General features: G+C 45.9%; 1 protein-coding gene across 2 annotated transcripts in view; it reads right to left on the bottom strand.

Annotated features, from left to right (window-relative positions):
- Window positions 1-14,189, bottom strand: part of SHQ1 (SHQ1, H/ACA ribonucleoprotein assembly factor) — a 121,782-nt gene that overhangs the window by 67,582 nt on the left and 40,011 nt on the right. For both annotated transcript variants that reach the window (XM_075938646.2, XM_075938647.2), the window contains exon 10: window positions 8,427-8,550. In XM_075938646.2, the coding sequence (XP_075794761.2) occupies window positions 8,427-8,550 (124 nt within the window). The remainder of the gene's footprint in view (window positions 1-8,426; window positions 8,551-14,189) is intronic.

Raw genomic sequence — 14,189 nt, 5'->3', positions numbered from 1 at the left:
CTTCCTCCCTCACACTCTCTTCATCTACCTGACTCTGTACATCCCTTTTTGCCCCCCTCATCATTTCTCTTCAAATGCTCCTCTCTCTTTTTCCTTCTGCTTCCATTTAGCTAAAACCCTCCTAACCAAACCATAGAAAAAAAATCATGGCATGACATGATGTTCACATGTCATCACATAATGCACTCTTTGCTATGTTATTACTTCTTTCTCCTACCCTTTGTCTGTCTTGTCTAGTTCAATTGTCTGGAGCAGGGAATGCCTCCTGCTGCGTGTGTACAGTGCGTAGCATACTGGAGTCCCATTCCTGGTTGATCCCTAGACACTGGCATAATAAACAATAAATAGCATCAATCCTCTAATTTCTATTTCAAGAATAACATTACAACACAGCTGTACTTCACAGATCATAGGGTTTTTTTCTCCTTTCTGGTGATGATGGGTCCAGCAACAAAAGTTGAAAAATGTACTGGCTTCCTCCAGTACTCATATTAATCCACCAAAGCAATCATGCCGTCTCTGTTACCAAAATGTTTTTAATTTTTTTTGTTGAGTCACTAAATTTTCATTCTGTAAAACTTCCCTTGCACCACAAAATTAAATTTGAAAATTACATAATCTCTATTTTGAGTCCTTCCCCAAGTGAGGCCAAGTGCACACGGCAAAAGCTGTAGATGGCACTAGAGTACCCAACCTAGCTTGAATGAAACTGACATGGGAACAGTAGAGAAGATAGCACAGCATGGGTTCAGATCAAGTAGTAGAAACCCAGCATAATCCTTGCCTAGTTAGTTACTTAGGCTCACTAGCCTGTGGTGAAGCCCATACTGCGCTGTCTTCACCATTCTCAATACTCACATCAACTGGATTCAAGCTGGCTCCCATAAGTTAGCTCACATGCAGCTTTGCTGTGTAGACAACCTCCGACAGACTGCCTGAATGCTACACTATGTCTAGTATCATAAGCACTTAATTTTTCCCGCACTCAAGCAATGCTATACCTATCCTATGGAGTTAATTGGAAAGGATGCTTAATACCTTCCCTGCTTAACTTCGCTGTCTGATTTTCATGTTGTCAGTGGTAAACTGAACAAGCAGCACTTTTCTTTTGGACGCTATCCCAGAATTAATATAGCAGATATTGATCTAGGAGAGTGTAATAGCAGTATAATTTTCCAGATATTAGAAAGTTACTCACCTTGTGTTGCAATGACAGTTCTTTGAGATGTCTGTCCCTGTGGGTGCGCCACTGTTGGTGTTGGGCTTGTCCCGGCACCGCAGATCAGAGACTTTTCCAGCAGTATCTGGCTGGGCTACACATGTGCAACAGGGGGTGCGCACCGTTGCCACCTTTGGAGCTCTCACACACGGCCCGACTCCCCTCAGTGTCTTCTGAGGCAAAGTTCTGGCTATGCCCCGTGGGGGTCTCACTAATGGCGGATAATATTAACCTCAGAGACTCACTGTGGGCCTATACACAACCCCTTTCTCTTTACAGGAGGCAGGGTCCACAGCTTAGTTAGTTATACTCAACACAGGCTAGTCCATGGTTTTGGGGTGAAAACCCCTTGATAGTCCTGGTTTCCCTTCTTGGGACAGGTTCTATGTTGATGTGGGGGAACTGTCTCACTCTGGTGCCTCTTAACCAGCTCTCATCACACATACAGCTTCTTGCTCCTCTCTTTCTCCTTCTGGTCTGTCCCTGTTTGTCTTCCACCTCTCCTTACCTAGGGGAGGCCTTTTAAACCAACTCCATTGGCTGTAATGGGCTGCAGGGAGCCCTTTTTTCCTTTATTGAGTGACTTGCCTGAGGGAGCAATCTAGTTAAGTAGCCCCAGGTGTTTTTATGCCTTCATTTTATTGCAGCAGGCTCTAGTAGTTTACTCTGGAAAGAGTAAACCACTGATCCAGTGCTCTGTATACCTGCCTTCCACCAGATTGTGGAAGGCTGCTGGCTTAGGTCTGTCACACTTTATATACTCCCACTTTCATGAAATTGTTCTGAAGACGAGAGGAGGAAGGATGGGTCATGGAGCACCCCTGGGGACACACATCTCTAAGAACTGTCGCTACTGCACAAGGTGAGTAACTTCCTTTTCTTCTTTGAGTGATGTCCCCACGGGTGCTCCACTGTTAGTGACTATATAGTGGTACCACAATATGATACGTGGGCTCCGGATTATGTATTATGAATAGATGTGAGTACTGCATTAGACACTGCTGAGTTCACCTCCTATCATGAAGAGATCATGTAATGCTTCATGAAAGTGTGGTTGGATGACCAAGTGGCTGCTGAACAGATGTCTATAAGAGAAACTCCCTTCAGGAAGGCAACTGATGTAGTTACTGCCTAGATGGAGTGCACCCTGGGAGGCATAGGAAGTGGCCTGTTAAGCAGAGAGTACCATTGGGTGATGCAGGATGATACAAATTTGAAGATATATTGTAATAAATAGCGTTCCCTGAAAACAGTCTGCTAACAAGAGGAATAGGATGTGTGATTTTCAGAAAGGCCGTGTATAGTCAATATAGAACGATAGTGCCCTCCAAACATCACGGGTGTGCAAAGCAGCCTCTTCATGGGAGGCCTGAGGCTTTGGATAGAAGGTAGGACGATAGGCTCACTGATGTGGAATTCTGAGCAGACTTTCAGCAGGAAAAAGGGATGCGGTTGGAGGACCACCCTTCCTTATGGACTACATTGTTGGGTGGGGTTGCCTGTAAGAGCGTCGATTTCATTGACTCGTCTCGCAGTTGTGATTGCTATTAACTAAGAATGGGCACTTGGCCAAGGGCTCAAACAGTGATCTAGTTAGCGTGTTGAGTATGAAAATCTAAGTCCCAAATGAGAGGTAAAGGTCTACATAGTGGTTTCAGGTTTTGCAATCCTCTAAAAAACCTAGAAATCGGGTGGGCAAATAAGGAGAAACTGTCAATTGGAGGGTGAAAAGCTGCCAGCGCAGCTAAGTCTCTGAGGGTGTGTGTAAGCTACATGGCTCTGTCGATGAAGCCATGTAGATTAGGCTGATCGGCAGAGGGAAATGAAGCCGCAATTTAAATAATCGCGGCTTCATTTAAATTTAAATGGCTGCCGCGCTCTGCCGACCAGCTGATGATCATCTGTTTGTCGGCAGATCGGGGAAGTCTGGACACGCCACTGTCGACAAGGAAGCCTTTGTCGACCGGCACAGGTATGCCTTTTGAAACCAGGTTTACCTGCGCCAGTCAACAAAGGCTTCCTCGTCAACAGTGGCACATCCAGACTGCCCCGATCTGCTGACAAACAGCTGATCATCAGCTGGTCGGCAGAGCGCGGCAGCCATTTAAATTTAAATGAAGCCGCGATTATTTAAATCTCGGCTTCATTTCCCTCTGCTGATCAGCCTAATCTGAATGGCTCCATCGACAGAGCCATGTAGTTTAGACACACCATGAGCGAAGACACTGATAGATCTTGTCATTTCAGACGCAGAACGTAGTGCAAGACTGTATGAAGAGGAACGGCAGTTGCCTGAGTGCCAATGGTGTTACATCATGCTGTAAAACACCTACACTTGTAGAGGAAAGTATTATGGGTGCTCTGCCATCTACTCTAAAGCAGGACACTTTTTACCTGTTGTGAGCTTGTTTTCTCCACTTCCAAGAACCAGACAGAAGCCAAGACATCAGGTGTAACGTTTCTGGTTGGGGGTGGAGAAGGGAGCCTGTGTTCTGAGAGAGAAGGTCTGCGTGAGTAGGAAGCAAGTAAGGAGGTCAAAGAGACATCCAATATAGATAGGAAAAACAAGTTTGCCTGGCCCACATGGGGACCAAAAGGATTACCGGGGCACTGTCCAACTTGATCTTCCAGATAACCCTTGGTCTGAGTGGGATTGGGGGGAATGTGTAGTAGGGTCGAGCTTCCCACGTGATGAGGAAGGCATCACCTAGTGAGGCTGGTCCTATTGCAGCTCTGGAACAATATTGGGGGCACTTAGTGTTCTGATATGTTGCAATTAAATCCACTGTCTTAATCCCCCAGCGTCAAAATAGGTCCTGTAGAACCAATGTATGAAGTGCCCTCATGGTCCTCCACAAAGCGATGGCTGAGAACATCCGCTATTGTATTTCTGATCCCCAGAAGATATGATACAACCAGGTTGTTGTTGTGGATGTACCAGTTCCATAGGTGAACAGCCCCTGCACAGAGGAATGTAGAATGGGCGCCCCCTTGTCGACGGATATAAAACATGGTGGTGACATTGTGTACAGCAGAACCCCAAATGTGCTGAAGGAATTATCTGCAAGAATTGCTCACAGCGCAGAGCTCTAGAAGATTGATATGCAAGCAAGATTCATGAGCTGACCATCTGCCCCGGGCAAAGTGGTGCTGCATCTGTGTGCCTATACTGCTTCTCTGGAACCTCCAACAGAGCAACCACTTAACTGGTGGCAACTCTCTTGAAAAGCTCCTGAAATTGTTTCAGGTCATCGGTTGAAGGTGTATCATCTGGGATAAAAGCCGCATCGGGTAAAGACAATAATTTATCAGTTGGGGAAAGGCCTCGCTGGTCAGGGTCAACATCAATAATCTGCTCTTCCTGCATCTCCAAGTCCTCCGATGGATAAAGGGGACTATGAGGAGGAAAGGCTGGTGCTTATCTATGGGCCAGAGTTAATGGTGCCGCCAAGCAGTGCCTCGATAGTGTCCTGTAGTGGCATGAGGACCAGTGTGTAGAGCACTGAGGGTGACAAGACCAGTCAGGGTACCACGGACGATGGTGCGAAGGTCACAATCGATGTCTGTCATAGGGAGTGTTTGGTCTTGTTGGGGAAGAGTGTTGAGAAGAAAAAACACTCCTGCGGTCGTCTTTGTAATTGCTGTAGTGTAACAGTGTCGGTGAATGGGGAGAACATGGGACCCGTAATGGAGAGCAAGAGATTTGTCTCTGGGAGTCATCGTATGGTGACCTCGAGCATTGTCTCGAGGTCGGTTCCAGCACTTGGTAGTCATGTTTACATGCAGGGCGGTGCCAACTGAGTGAGGATGCCTGCGGTGCAGATGAACATGATGCCAGTGGAGGCTGCATCTGTGCCAATGGTGAGGGCACCTGTTCCGGGCTAGGTGAGCGAGGCAGGGGCCTAGCCAATTTTGCCCTTGCTTTTCCCAGTGCCAGCAGTGCCGAGGATTTATGTGTCTCCTGGATGTCATCCACTCCGAGTGCTACAAGAACCGGTGCTGAGGGCAGTGTGGTCCATGGTTTCAGTTCTGCAACTGAAGTGGTACAGGGGTGCCCGATGCTGGAAGTGCCTGGCTTGTCTCCCAGGCTGACTCTGGGAGGTAGGGAATGAGATGGGAAGACTCTCTTTTTTTGCTGGCAATTTAGCAGGAGAGGGAGAGCACACTGATTTCTTTCATTTACTGGGAGTTTCCTGCTGAGTACTCACATCCTTGGTTGTTTGAGGCTTAAGGGCCCTATCAAATAATAAATTATAATAAATAAATAATAAATAGGCTGCAACAATGCACACATTTTTGCGGGATGTGCGCCTCTCCCAAGCACTGAATACAAGACCTGTGGCCATCCAAAGCCGGCCTTGTCACATTTCTTAAACCCTGGTGAGCCAGGCAGTGCTGGCTTCCATAAAACTCCATTTTATTTTTTTTAAAGGACTTGGCTCTGTCTCACCAGTCTCAAGTCTATGAATGCAGTTTTTCCTTTTTCTTTTTTTAAATGAAGGGTCATCATCAGACTCACTTTCAGTGCGTTGCGTCTCAGTGGCATTAATGGCCTTACTATTTCTTTCTTTCTTTCTTTCTCTTTCTTTTGCTAGCAACTAAAACATTGTTTCCTGTTCTTTGTACCTTTAAGTAATTTACTCAAACACAAATCTTATCTACAGGTATGTGAAGAGGAGACAGATCGAGCTCCATCCGTGACCGATCACCGTACAAAGGAACTGGGAGGAATTGGGCCACACACACACAAACTCCAAAGGTGTGAATGACGCACAGCCTGGCCAGATACTGCTAGAAAAGTCTCCGATCTGCTGCACCGGGACGAGCCCAACACCAACAGTGGAGCACTCACAGGGATATCAATCGAAGAAGAACATTATAATTTATGGGTCCTGCAGCTTTCACACATCATGAAAAATAATGTTAATAAAATTATGTTAATCAACATGGGTGTGTATAACTGTACAGTTGAAACTGACTTAACTGTTTTGAACTAGGATCTATAATATTGTGTTGCTAGGAGATTTACTTCCAGATATCAAAATGATGACAGCCCTACTCCTAAAGTGTGAAAAAAAATCAAAGGTTCAAATATGTAGCGCAGTCAGCTTTTAATTCATCAAGTTAAATCAATTAAAACCTAACCACATGACATTCCACTACTATATGTTTTGTTTACACAGTATTATTTGGTTGCTATTTAATGGTGCCTGGTTTTGTGTAGGTAAAGGCAGAGGCAGTGCACTAAAAGACAAGTTTATAGATTTCTTCCTCTCCCCCTAGGATATAATTATGACTTTGAACGTGATAAAGAACATTTTATGATGCATACTGCATTATTTTGATGCTTTCCACATCACAATGCTGTTTTCTCAGCCCTTTCTGCGTCACTGATAAAAAAAAACCAGAATCCTAGAACTGGAAGGGATCTCAAGAGGTATCGAGTCCAGTCCCCTGCCCTCACAATTCAGAATTTATTCCAGCTAGGGATGTAAGCGACCCAACAGTCATGGCTCATGCAGATGCTATGCCTCTGCATTTTAAACATAGTAAGAGCCTTGTGGCTCTTACTACATTTAAAATGCAGAACCGTAGTGTGGGTGGCTCTGCAGAGCGGTCCTATCAACTAATCGTATAGTTGATACAAGTCAATTAGCTCAGTAACCTCAATTTAACATCCTTAATTCCACTTTAGTTCTGTATAAATACATTTATACCATAGGAGTGCTCCATTAATCTGTCCATGTTTAAAATCTCTAGCCATGACTTCATAAAAAAAATCTGTGTTTCTTATCTTATCATTCTATCATTGCACCTAATAAACAGTTCCCCTCTACCATATTTCCTAAACCCATAAAGGAAGTGGCCACCGGGAGGCTTAAAAAAAAAAAACTACCCCAGATAAAAAAAACCAAAACTGTTCCTCAAAAACTAGTCCACCTATATGTCAGTATTAATCCGATACAAGTGACAGACTATTTTTGGAATTAAAGTGCTTCAAATCTCTAGTATAGGTTCAACCTCTCTAGTTTGGCACCCTCAGGACCTGACCGGTGCTGAACCTGAGAATTTGCTGAACCATGGGAGATCAATGTTGTCTAGCAGCATTACCAACACTTCCACTGCTTACTGGGCTCTTACAAGGCATTTGGGGTAAATTAGAGCTAAATAACTGCATAGAACACAGAATGCCAGGACTGGTGGCTGTAAACAAACTTTACTGGATTGCAGGAAACTTGGCCACACCCATGATAAGTGAACATCCAGCTAACTAAAACCATGCCAAACCACAGATGTTGCTGAACCAGAGTACCAGTCTGAAGAGATTCAACCTATATTATTATTTGAAGGAGGAAAAAATGTAATAACTAAGGGGACCAAAAATTAGTCTAAAATGAGCAGAAACCCTACCTCTGGGAAACTAGCCAGGTAAGAAAATGAACTTCACAGTGAATGTATTTTCAGAACAATTCTTAGCACCATTCACAAATGTTAATTTAATAAAATAACTTCCAAATCACGGATCAAAGTGAAGAAGCTGCTCTGGTTATCCAGATTGTTTAGTGCATGTATATGTATTCCAGTTGGGGACTCCATGTCAGGATCAGCTGAACAGAATTTAACAGAATGGCAATCACAACCAAACATAGGAGATAATTCAAAACTGCCTGTGGAGCCTGATTCACAGCTCATTTAAGCTAATAGGAGTCCTTTCATTTATTTCAGCAGGTTTTGCATGTAACACAGGAAGAGCTAACAAACTACAGGTATTCATCTAATTTTTTATCATGATTCACCATGAGAAATACAATGTAATTATAATAAAAGTAAACTATAATACTTAAAAATAGGGCACAATACAAAAAGTGTAACACCTAATTATATGACACTAGCTTCATAACTAGGTTTTTGCCAATAAAAGGAAACCTTTTCCACCTCTAACATATGCATATGCACGCACACACATAAAATTACCTACACAGTATGTGAATGCACACCAGCAATGGTGTAAATTCCAGTGCACAGCTGCATATCAAGCACTGTTCATGCTTACCCTGTTGACATACACAAACTGTTCCTTAGTGCATGCTTCCACAGTCACACAATATTAGATCAACATGCATTAAGGAACTTTTAGTGCATCAGCAAGGTCCAAACTTCATTGCATATAACTAATTAACATTTAGAAAAAAATTCAGTATCTCACCTAGTTGCAATATCATGGCTGTATCACTGAAGGCTCGTGTCACTAATCTGAAATGTCTGTAGAGTGGATAACATAAAACTCTTCTTCCAAAGGATACCAGGATTTCAGGAATACTAGTGAAACTCTGTGTAGCAATGAAATTGAATAATTAATTTATATAATTATAATTATTTATAATTAAATAAAAATGCACATAGTAATTTATTTTTTAAAAGACATAATAGCTATACCCGTAAAATCGCGAGTATAATGCGCACTTTTCCCCCTTTTTTAGGGTCATATCCAGGGTGCACATTATAAATAGGGGGTTATCTTGTCAAGTTTTAAACTCATCCTGAGCAGGCGTGAGCTGGGGGGGGGGAGCAGGCGGGCCAACAGGCGCGAGCTCGGCGCATGGACAGCTAGGCAGGGGAAGTCCCCACGGCAATCACGAGCTCGGCGTGTGAACAGCTGGGCAGGGGGCAGGTTTCCTTCCCGTTCCTTCCCTCCCGTTCTCCTGTAGAATGGGTGCGGATATAGATAGGAGTTCGTTTTTTTCATGATTTTACGAGTCTAAAGTCAGGGTACGCACTATACATTGGTGCGCATTATACTCGCGTTTTTACGGTACTCAAAAATATGTCAGATATGAAAACAATAGGTTAATTTTAAATAGAAACAAGACCCAGCACTTCCAACTTGCATGGTACAATTATAGAAGTCTGATACATTTTAGTGGTTTTTAATTGAAAAATATTGAATTCAGGGGCATATTACAATAAAACATTTTACTGAAATCTTTGCCATTCTTCACATTACAGAAATATTGCTGTCCTGTAACATTATGTTAAAGAGAACTATACAAAGTTTTTAATTTTTATTTATTTTTAAAAGGCATGATAACAAAATACATATATACATGCACAAGAACTCTAAAAATGATATATGCCTTTGCCTTTTAGCAAAATTATGGATATTGAAGATAGAGATAAATATATCTCCTCAGGGAAGGCATCTTATTGTCCTTCTTTATGAGTGAAGAAGACCTCTAATTTACTCGGGCCACAGGCATTACTGAATTATTGAAGATTTTCTCTAGAGTGATTTCCTTTCTGTCTTTCATTTTTCAAAAGATAAAACTTTCTATTTATTAATTTAAAAAAAAGAGCTTTTTCATTCTGAATTTGCAATGGATTAAAATTAATAAAAACCACGACTGCTGACCACTCAGCACTTTTCATATGAATATTACAAACTTTTTTTCCCTTTTAATAGTTTGATAAGCATTTTAATTATTTATCTATTGTTAGTCATTACCTTTAGATAATGAAGTGTGCATATTTCATGCACAGCAAAATATCAGTTCAAATCTCACAGGCAACACTGTTTACAGATTGATGTAAACCAGCGGGTCTCACATTTTTTGGCCCATGGACCACCTGGCTCATTGTAAACCTTTCTGCAGACCACCAGTTTCTAATGGAAACTCATTGTTAATTATATAGTTACGCTTTAGCCATTTTGCTAGTGCTGCAGCAGCTGGGGAGAATGATTTAATTTAAATGATTAAACAAGATTAAGGGTGCATCTAGACTGGCATGATACTGCGCAAAAGCAGTTGCTTTTGTACAAAATCTTGCCACCTATCTACACTGGCTGCAAGTATTTGCGCAAGAACACTGACTTTGTAATGTACAAAATCAGTGGTTCTTGCGCAAATACTCCGACGCTCCCGCTCAGGGATAAGCCCTCTTGCGCAAGTATTTTTGCGCAAGAGGGCCAGTGTCGACAGCCACGTTAATTTCTTGCATAAGAAAGCCCGGTGGCTAAAATGGCCATCGGAGCTTTCTTGCGCAAGAAAGCGTCTACACTGGCACGGATGCTTTTACGCAAAAGCAAATCTTTTGTGCAAAGTCACATGCCAGTGTAGACACTCTCTTGCGCAAATACTTTTAACGGAAAAACTTTTCCGTTAAAAGTATTTGCGCAAAATCATGCCAGTCTAGACGCAACCTCAGTGTTTTAACTTTCTCATATTAGTTTTTCAAACTTCATTTTAAATAAAGTAAAATATTAATTTATGACTAACACAAAAGGTTTCAATGTTCTGTGTTAATGGCAGGGGTGGGGAACCTTTTTTGGATTGGGGCCATTGACTCACAGAAGTATCCATTAAGGACCACACAAGTGAGAAACAAACAACAAAAAACCCTCCAAAAAACCCCAAACCTCACTGATGTGGCCCCCAACTGAAACATATCATTCCTCTGGTGCTCCAGCCCCATGGGGTGAGGGGAAAGGACAGGGAGGACTGAGGTTCAGGGCTTCCCATACACCAGATTTACATTTCTGAGCTTCTGGAGTTGGTGAATTTTGTGGACCCGTTTAGGTTCTGGGTTGGGGAAAGGAGGGTTTTAGTGTGCGGGACAAGGCTGCCAGCTAGTGGGATATGGATGCAGGATCTGCATAGGAGGTGAGGTGGAGGAGGATGCAAGGTCTGGGTCACAGGTAGGGTACAGAAGCAGGCTGGGAGTAGGGTGTCTGACTAGAAGGGAGGGTGTAGGAGTAAGCTGGGTGTGCGGGATCTCGGTGGGAGAGTGAGTAAGGGGGATTGCAGCGCGGGGGTTTGGGTATGGGGGGTTCATACATGGCTTCGGACCCCCGTTGCTCCCAAGCACCACCTCCCGCTGCTCCCACTGCTTCCTGACAGCACATCACTGTGCTGCGGTTCATGGGATTATGGGGGGGAGAGGCAGCTCAGTCCCACTCCTTCTCCACACAGCAGGAAGCCCTCGCAGCCGCTCCAGCCTCGCAGACATAGAACCACAGAAGAGGAGGGCTGGAAGAGACCCTAGGAGGTGAGCTTAGGGCGCAGGGGTAGGAGCATGCTGCTGTCCCCAGAGTAATCTGGCTGGGAAAAGCCCAGGGCCCTGCAGCTCCACAGGTGAGGGCTAATCTGCAGCACAGTTCCTTTCCACCTGCCACATGTGTGAAGCTCAATTCCCTGCATCTCCGCAAACTCCCAAACAAGCCTGCCGCATGGGGACCCACGCCTGCCAAATGCACCAGATCTTGCAAATAACCCGGTGCACCCCTCTCCCCACCCACCATTCCTCACTGCCTTTTTGCAAGGAAGATGCTCCCCCCCAGGGTTAGACCCACCAGCCAGCACATGCAAAGGAATCCAAATTGAAAGCAAAAGGAATGGAAACTTTCCAACCCCCCTGCTGAGCGCTGTTTGCAAGCCAGGGACTACAGCCTACTCACTGTGCCCGCTGGAGAAAAGCCAACGGGCAGTGAGAGCCTGCCCCAAGTTCGCCCGCTGCACTAAGCCAGCACACAGCGCTCCTGCCCTCAGCTTTTGCCTCCTGCATGGCCCAGCCAGTGCTCCAGCCCCCTGGCATTTCCTTCTTTTCCCCCCACATCAAGTCCCTTAATGAGCTGATGGGAGAAATCTGAGCAGAGCCCTGCACTGCCAGAGCTAAACCCATAGAGCAGTTCAAGGAAATCCTTCTTGCTCTCAACCCCCATGCTGCAGGAAACACCCCCTACCAGGCTCCACTTGCAGCCTCTTCCTGTTTGAGCCCCTTCCTCCCCAACCCCCTCTAAGAGATGGGAAATCCCCACTCCCTTTGCACCTCCAGAGTTCTGTGCACAAAGCCGGAGCAAGTTCCCAGATGCATGGGGAAAGAAGAGGGGTTGAGTTTAAGTTGCAGACCACCTGTAAGACAGCTGCAGATCACTAGTAGTCCACAGACCACACTTTTGAGAATCACTGATGTAAACATGACTTGTCCAGCAGATTGAGAGTTTGTCTTCACATACAGCACTACAGCACCTCCACCACCATAGTTAATCCATCTCCCTGAGCCTTGTCTACACTAACAGGAAGATCGCCACTGCCACGATCAATCTACTGGAGTTCAATGTAGCAAGTCTAGTTATGACTCACTAAACCAAACTCAGAAGGCACTCCTGCCTGCATCCAGTACTCCTGCATCTGCTGCTGTCAGCCTCCCGCTATGGGGACGCCACCAGGCTTGGTTTAAGATAAAATGACTCAAGCTGTGTATTCTAAGTAGCATATCTTCATCTGAGCTTCTAGATCTAGTGTAGACATGGCCTGAGAGGTAGTAGCTCCATTGGGAGGAGAAGCTCTCCCATTGACACCATGAAGTCTACACAGGAAGTGAGATTAGGCTTTATAATTACTTCACTGAGGAGTGTGGATTTTTCACCCTCACCAACATAGTTAAATCAATATAGGTCCATAGTGTAGACCAGTGGTCTCCAACCTTTTTACACCCAAGATCACTTTTTAAATCTCAGAACAGGCGAAGATCTACCGCCCCGCCCCTTCCTTGAAGCCCCTCCCCTTCCTTAAAGCCCCACCCCTTCATTGAAGCCCCGCCCTCTCTATTCTCCTGCTGTCCATCACTTGCTATCCCCAGCCCTTACTTACACACTGATAAACAGGTTATTTTTAAATTATGCAATACATACAATTAAAATCACGTGTTTACAGTTATGAAATAAATGGTCTGTTTTTTATTCATGCTATTTAAATCTAAAATGAAGCATTTATAGTTATACATTTTGTGGGGACAGAGTACTGTGGCTGGGGGCAGGGGAGAGGGAACAAAAGGGTGCTGGGAGGGCAGAGGACAGGGTTCTGCAGCAGGGGACAGAGTGCCAGTGGGGACAGAGTTCGGGGAGTGGGGACAGGAGTGGGGACAACATTCTGTAGTTGAGGACAGGGGAGTGAGGACAGGGGAGTGGGATGCCAGTGGAGGCAGAGAGTCCCCTGCATCTCCCTCCTCCCAGCATTCCCCCCCCCCGAAACCAGCGCGTGCCTGCCTCGGGGCCGAACCCCCCCCGGGAAGCCCTGCGCGCGCGCCTGCCCAGGGAACCGACCCCCTCACCCGCGCAGGGAAGCCCCTCACGCGCGTGCCTGCCCCGGGGCCGAAGCCCCGCGCGCGCGCCTGCCCTGGGGCCAACCCCCCCGTGCAGGAAAGCCATGCGCCTGCCCCGGGGCCAACTCCCCCTCCACGCAGGGAAGCCCTGCATGCGCCTGCCCCGGGGCCAATCCCCCCATGCAGGAAAGTCTTGCGCACGCCTGCCCAGGGGGCCGACCCCCCCCCACCCATGCAGGGAAGCCCCGCGGGCGCTTGTCCCGGCGCCAATCCCCTCCCCATGCCAGGAAGCCCCGGGGCCAAACACCCGCGCACTGGAAGCCGACATTACCTCCGTCTTCTCTCGAGGTAAGTAGTGGGGCTTCTGGGGGGTGGGAGGGAAATGGGGGCGGGGCTGACAGGACGCCTCGCGAGTGACTGGTCGAGGCCTCGAGATCGACCAGTAGCTCGCAAGCGACCGGTTGGTGACCACGGGTGTAGACCTAGAGGTTGTTATTAAACAATTAGCCAATAGCCCGTCATAAGACGGGATTTGCAGGTATCTCCTCAACGTCCTATTCCCATTCTATCTCAAACTTCTCTCCTCAACCCCCAGTCTCTCGTTCCATCTCTCTCTCTCTCTCTCTCCTCCTCCTGCCTCCCCCTCTCTCTCTCAGCTCTCCTCCGCCTTCTGCCTCTCTCTCCATCTCTGTTTCTCTTCTCCCCCTCCTGCCTCTCACTCTCTCTCTCCTCTTCTCCACCATAGGCAGAGAACAGGCAGAAAAGCATACATGAGAGGATCCCTCCAACTGAGGAGAAAGGCATCCCCCAAAGAGTGGCGGCCTAGGTCCGCTCTGCAACAGAAGCGGTGGCATTTCCTGTTGCTGGCGGT

This window comes from Pelodiscus sinensis, chromosome 11, assembly GCF_052426305.1.
Source record: "Pelodiscus sinensis isolate ZL-2025 chromosome 11, ASM5242630v1, whole genome shotgun sequence".
NCBI classification, from domain to species: Eukaryota; Metazoa; Chordata; order Testudines; family Trionychidae; genus Pelodiscus; species Pelodiscus sinensis.
The sequence above is the reverse complement of the archived record's forward strand: the minus strand, read 5'-3'. Positions and strand labels throughout refer to the sequence as shown.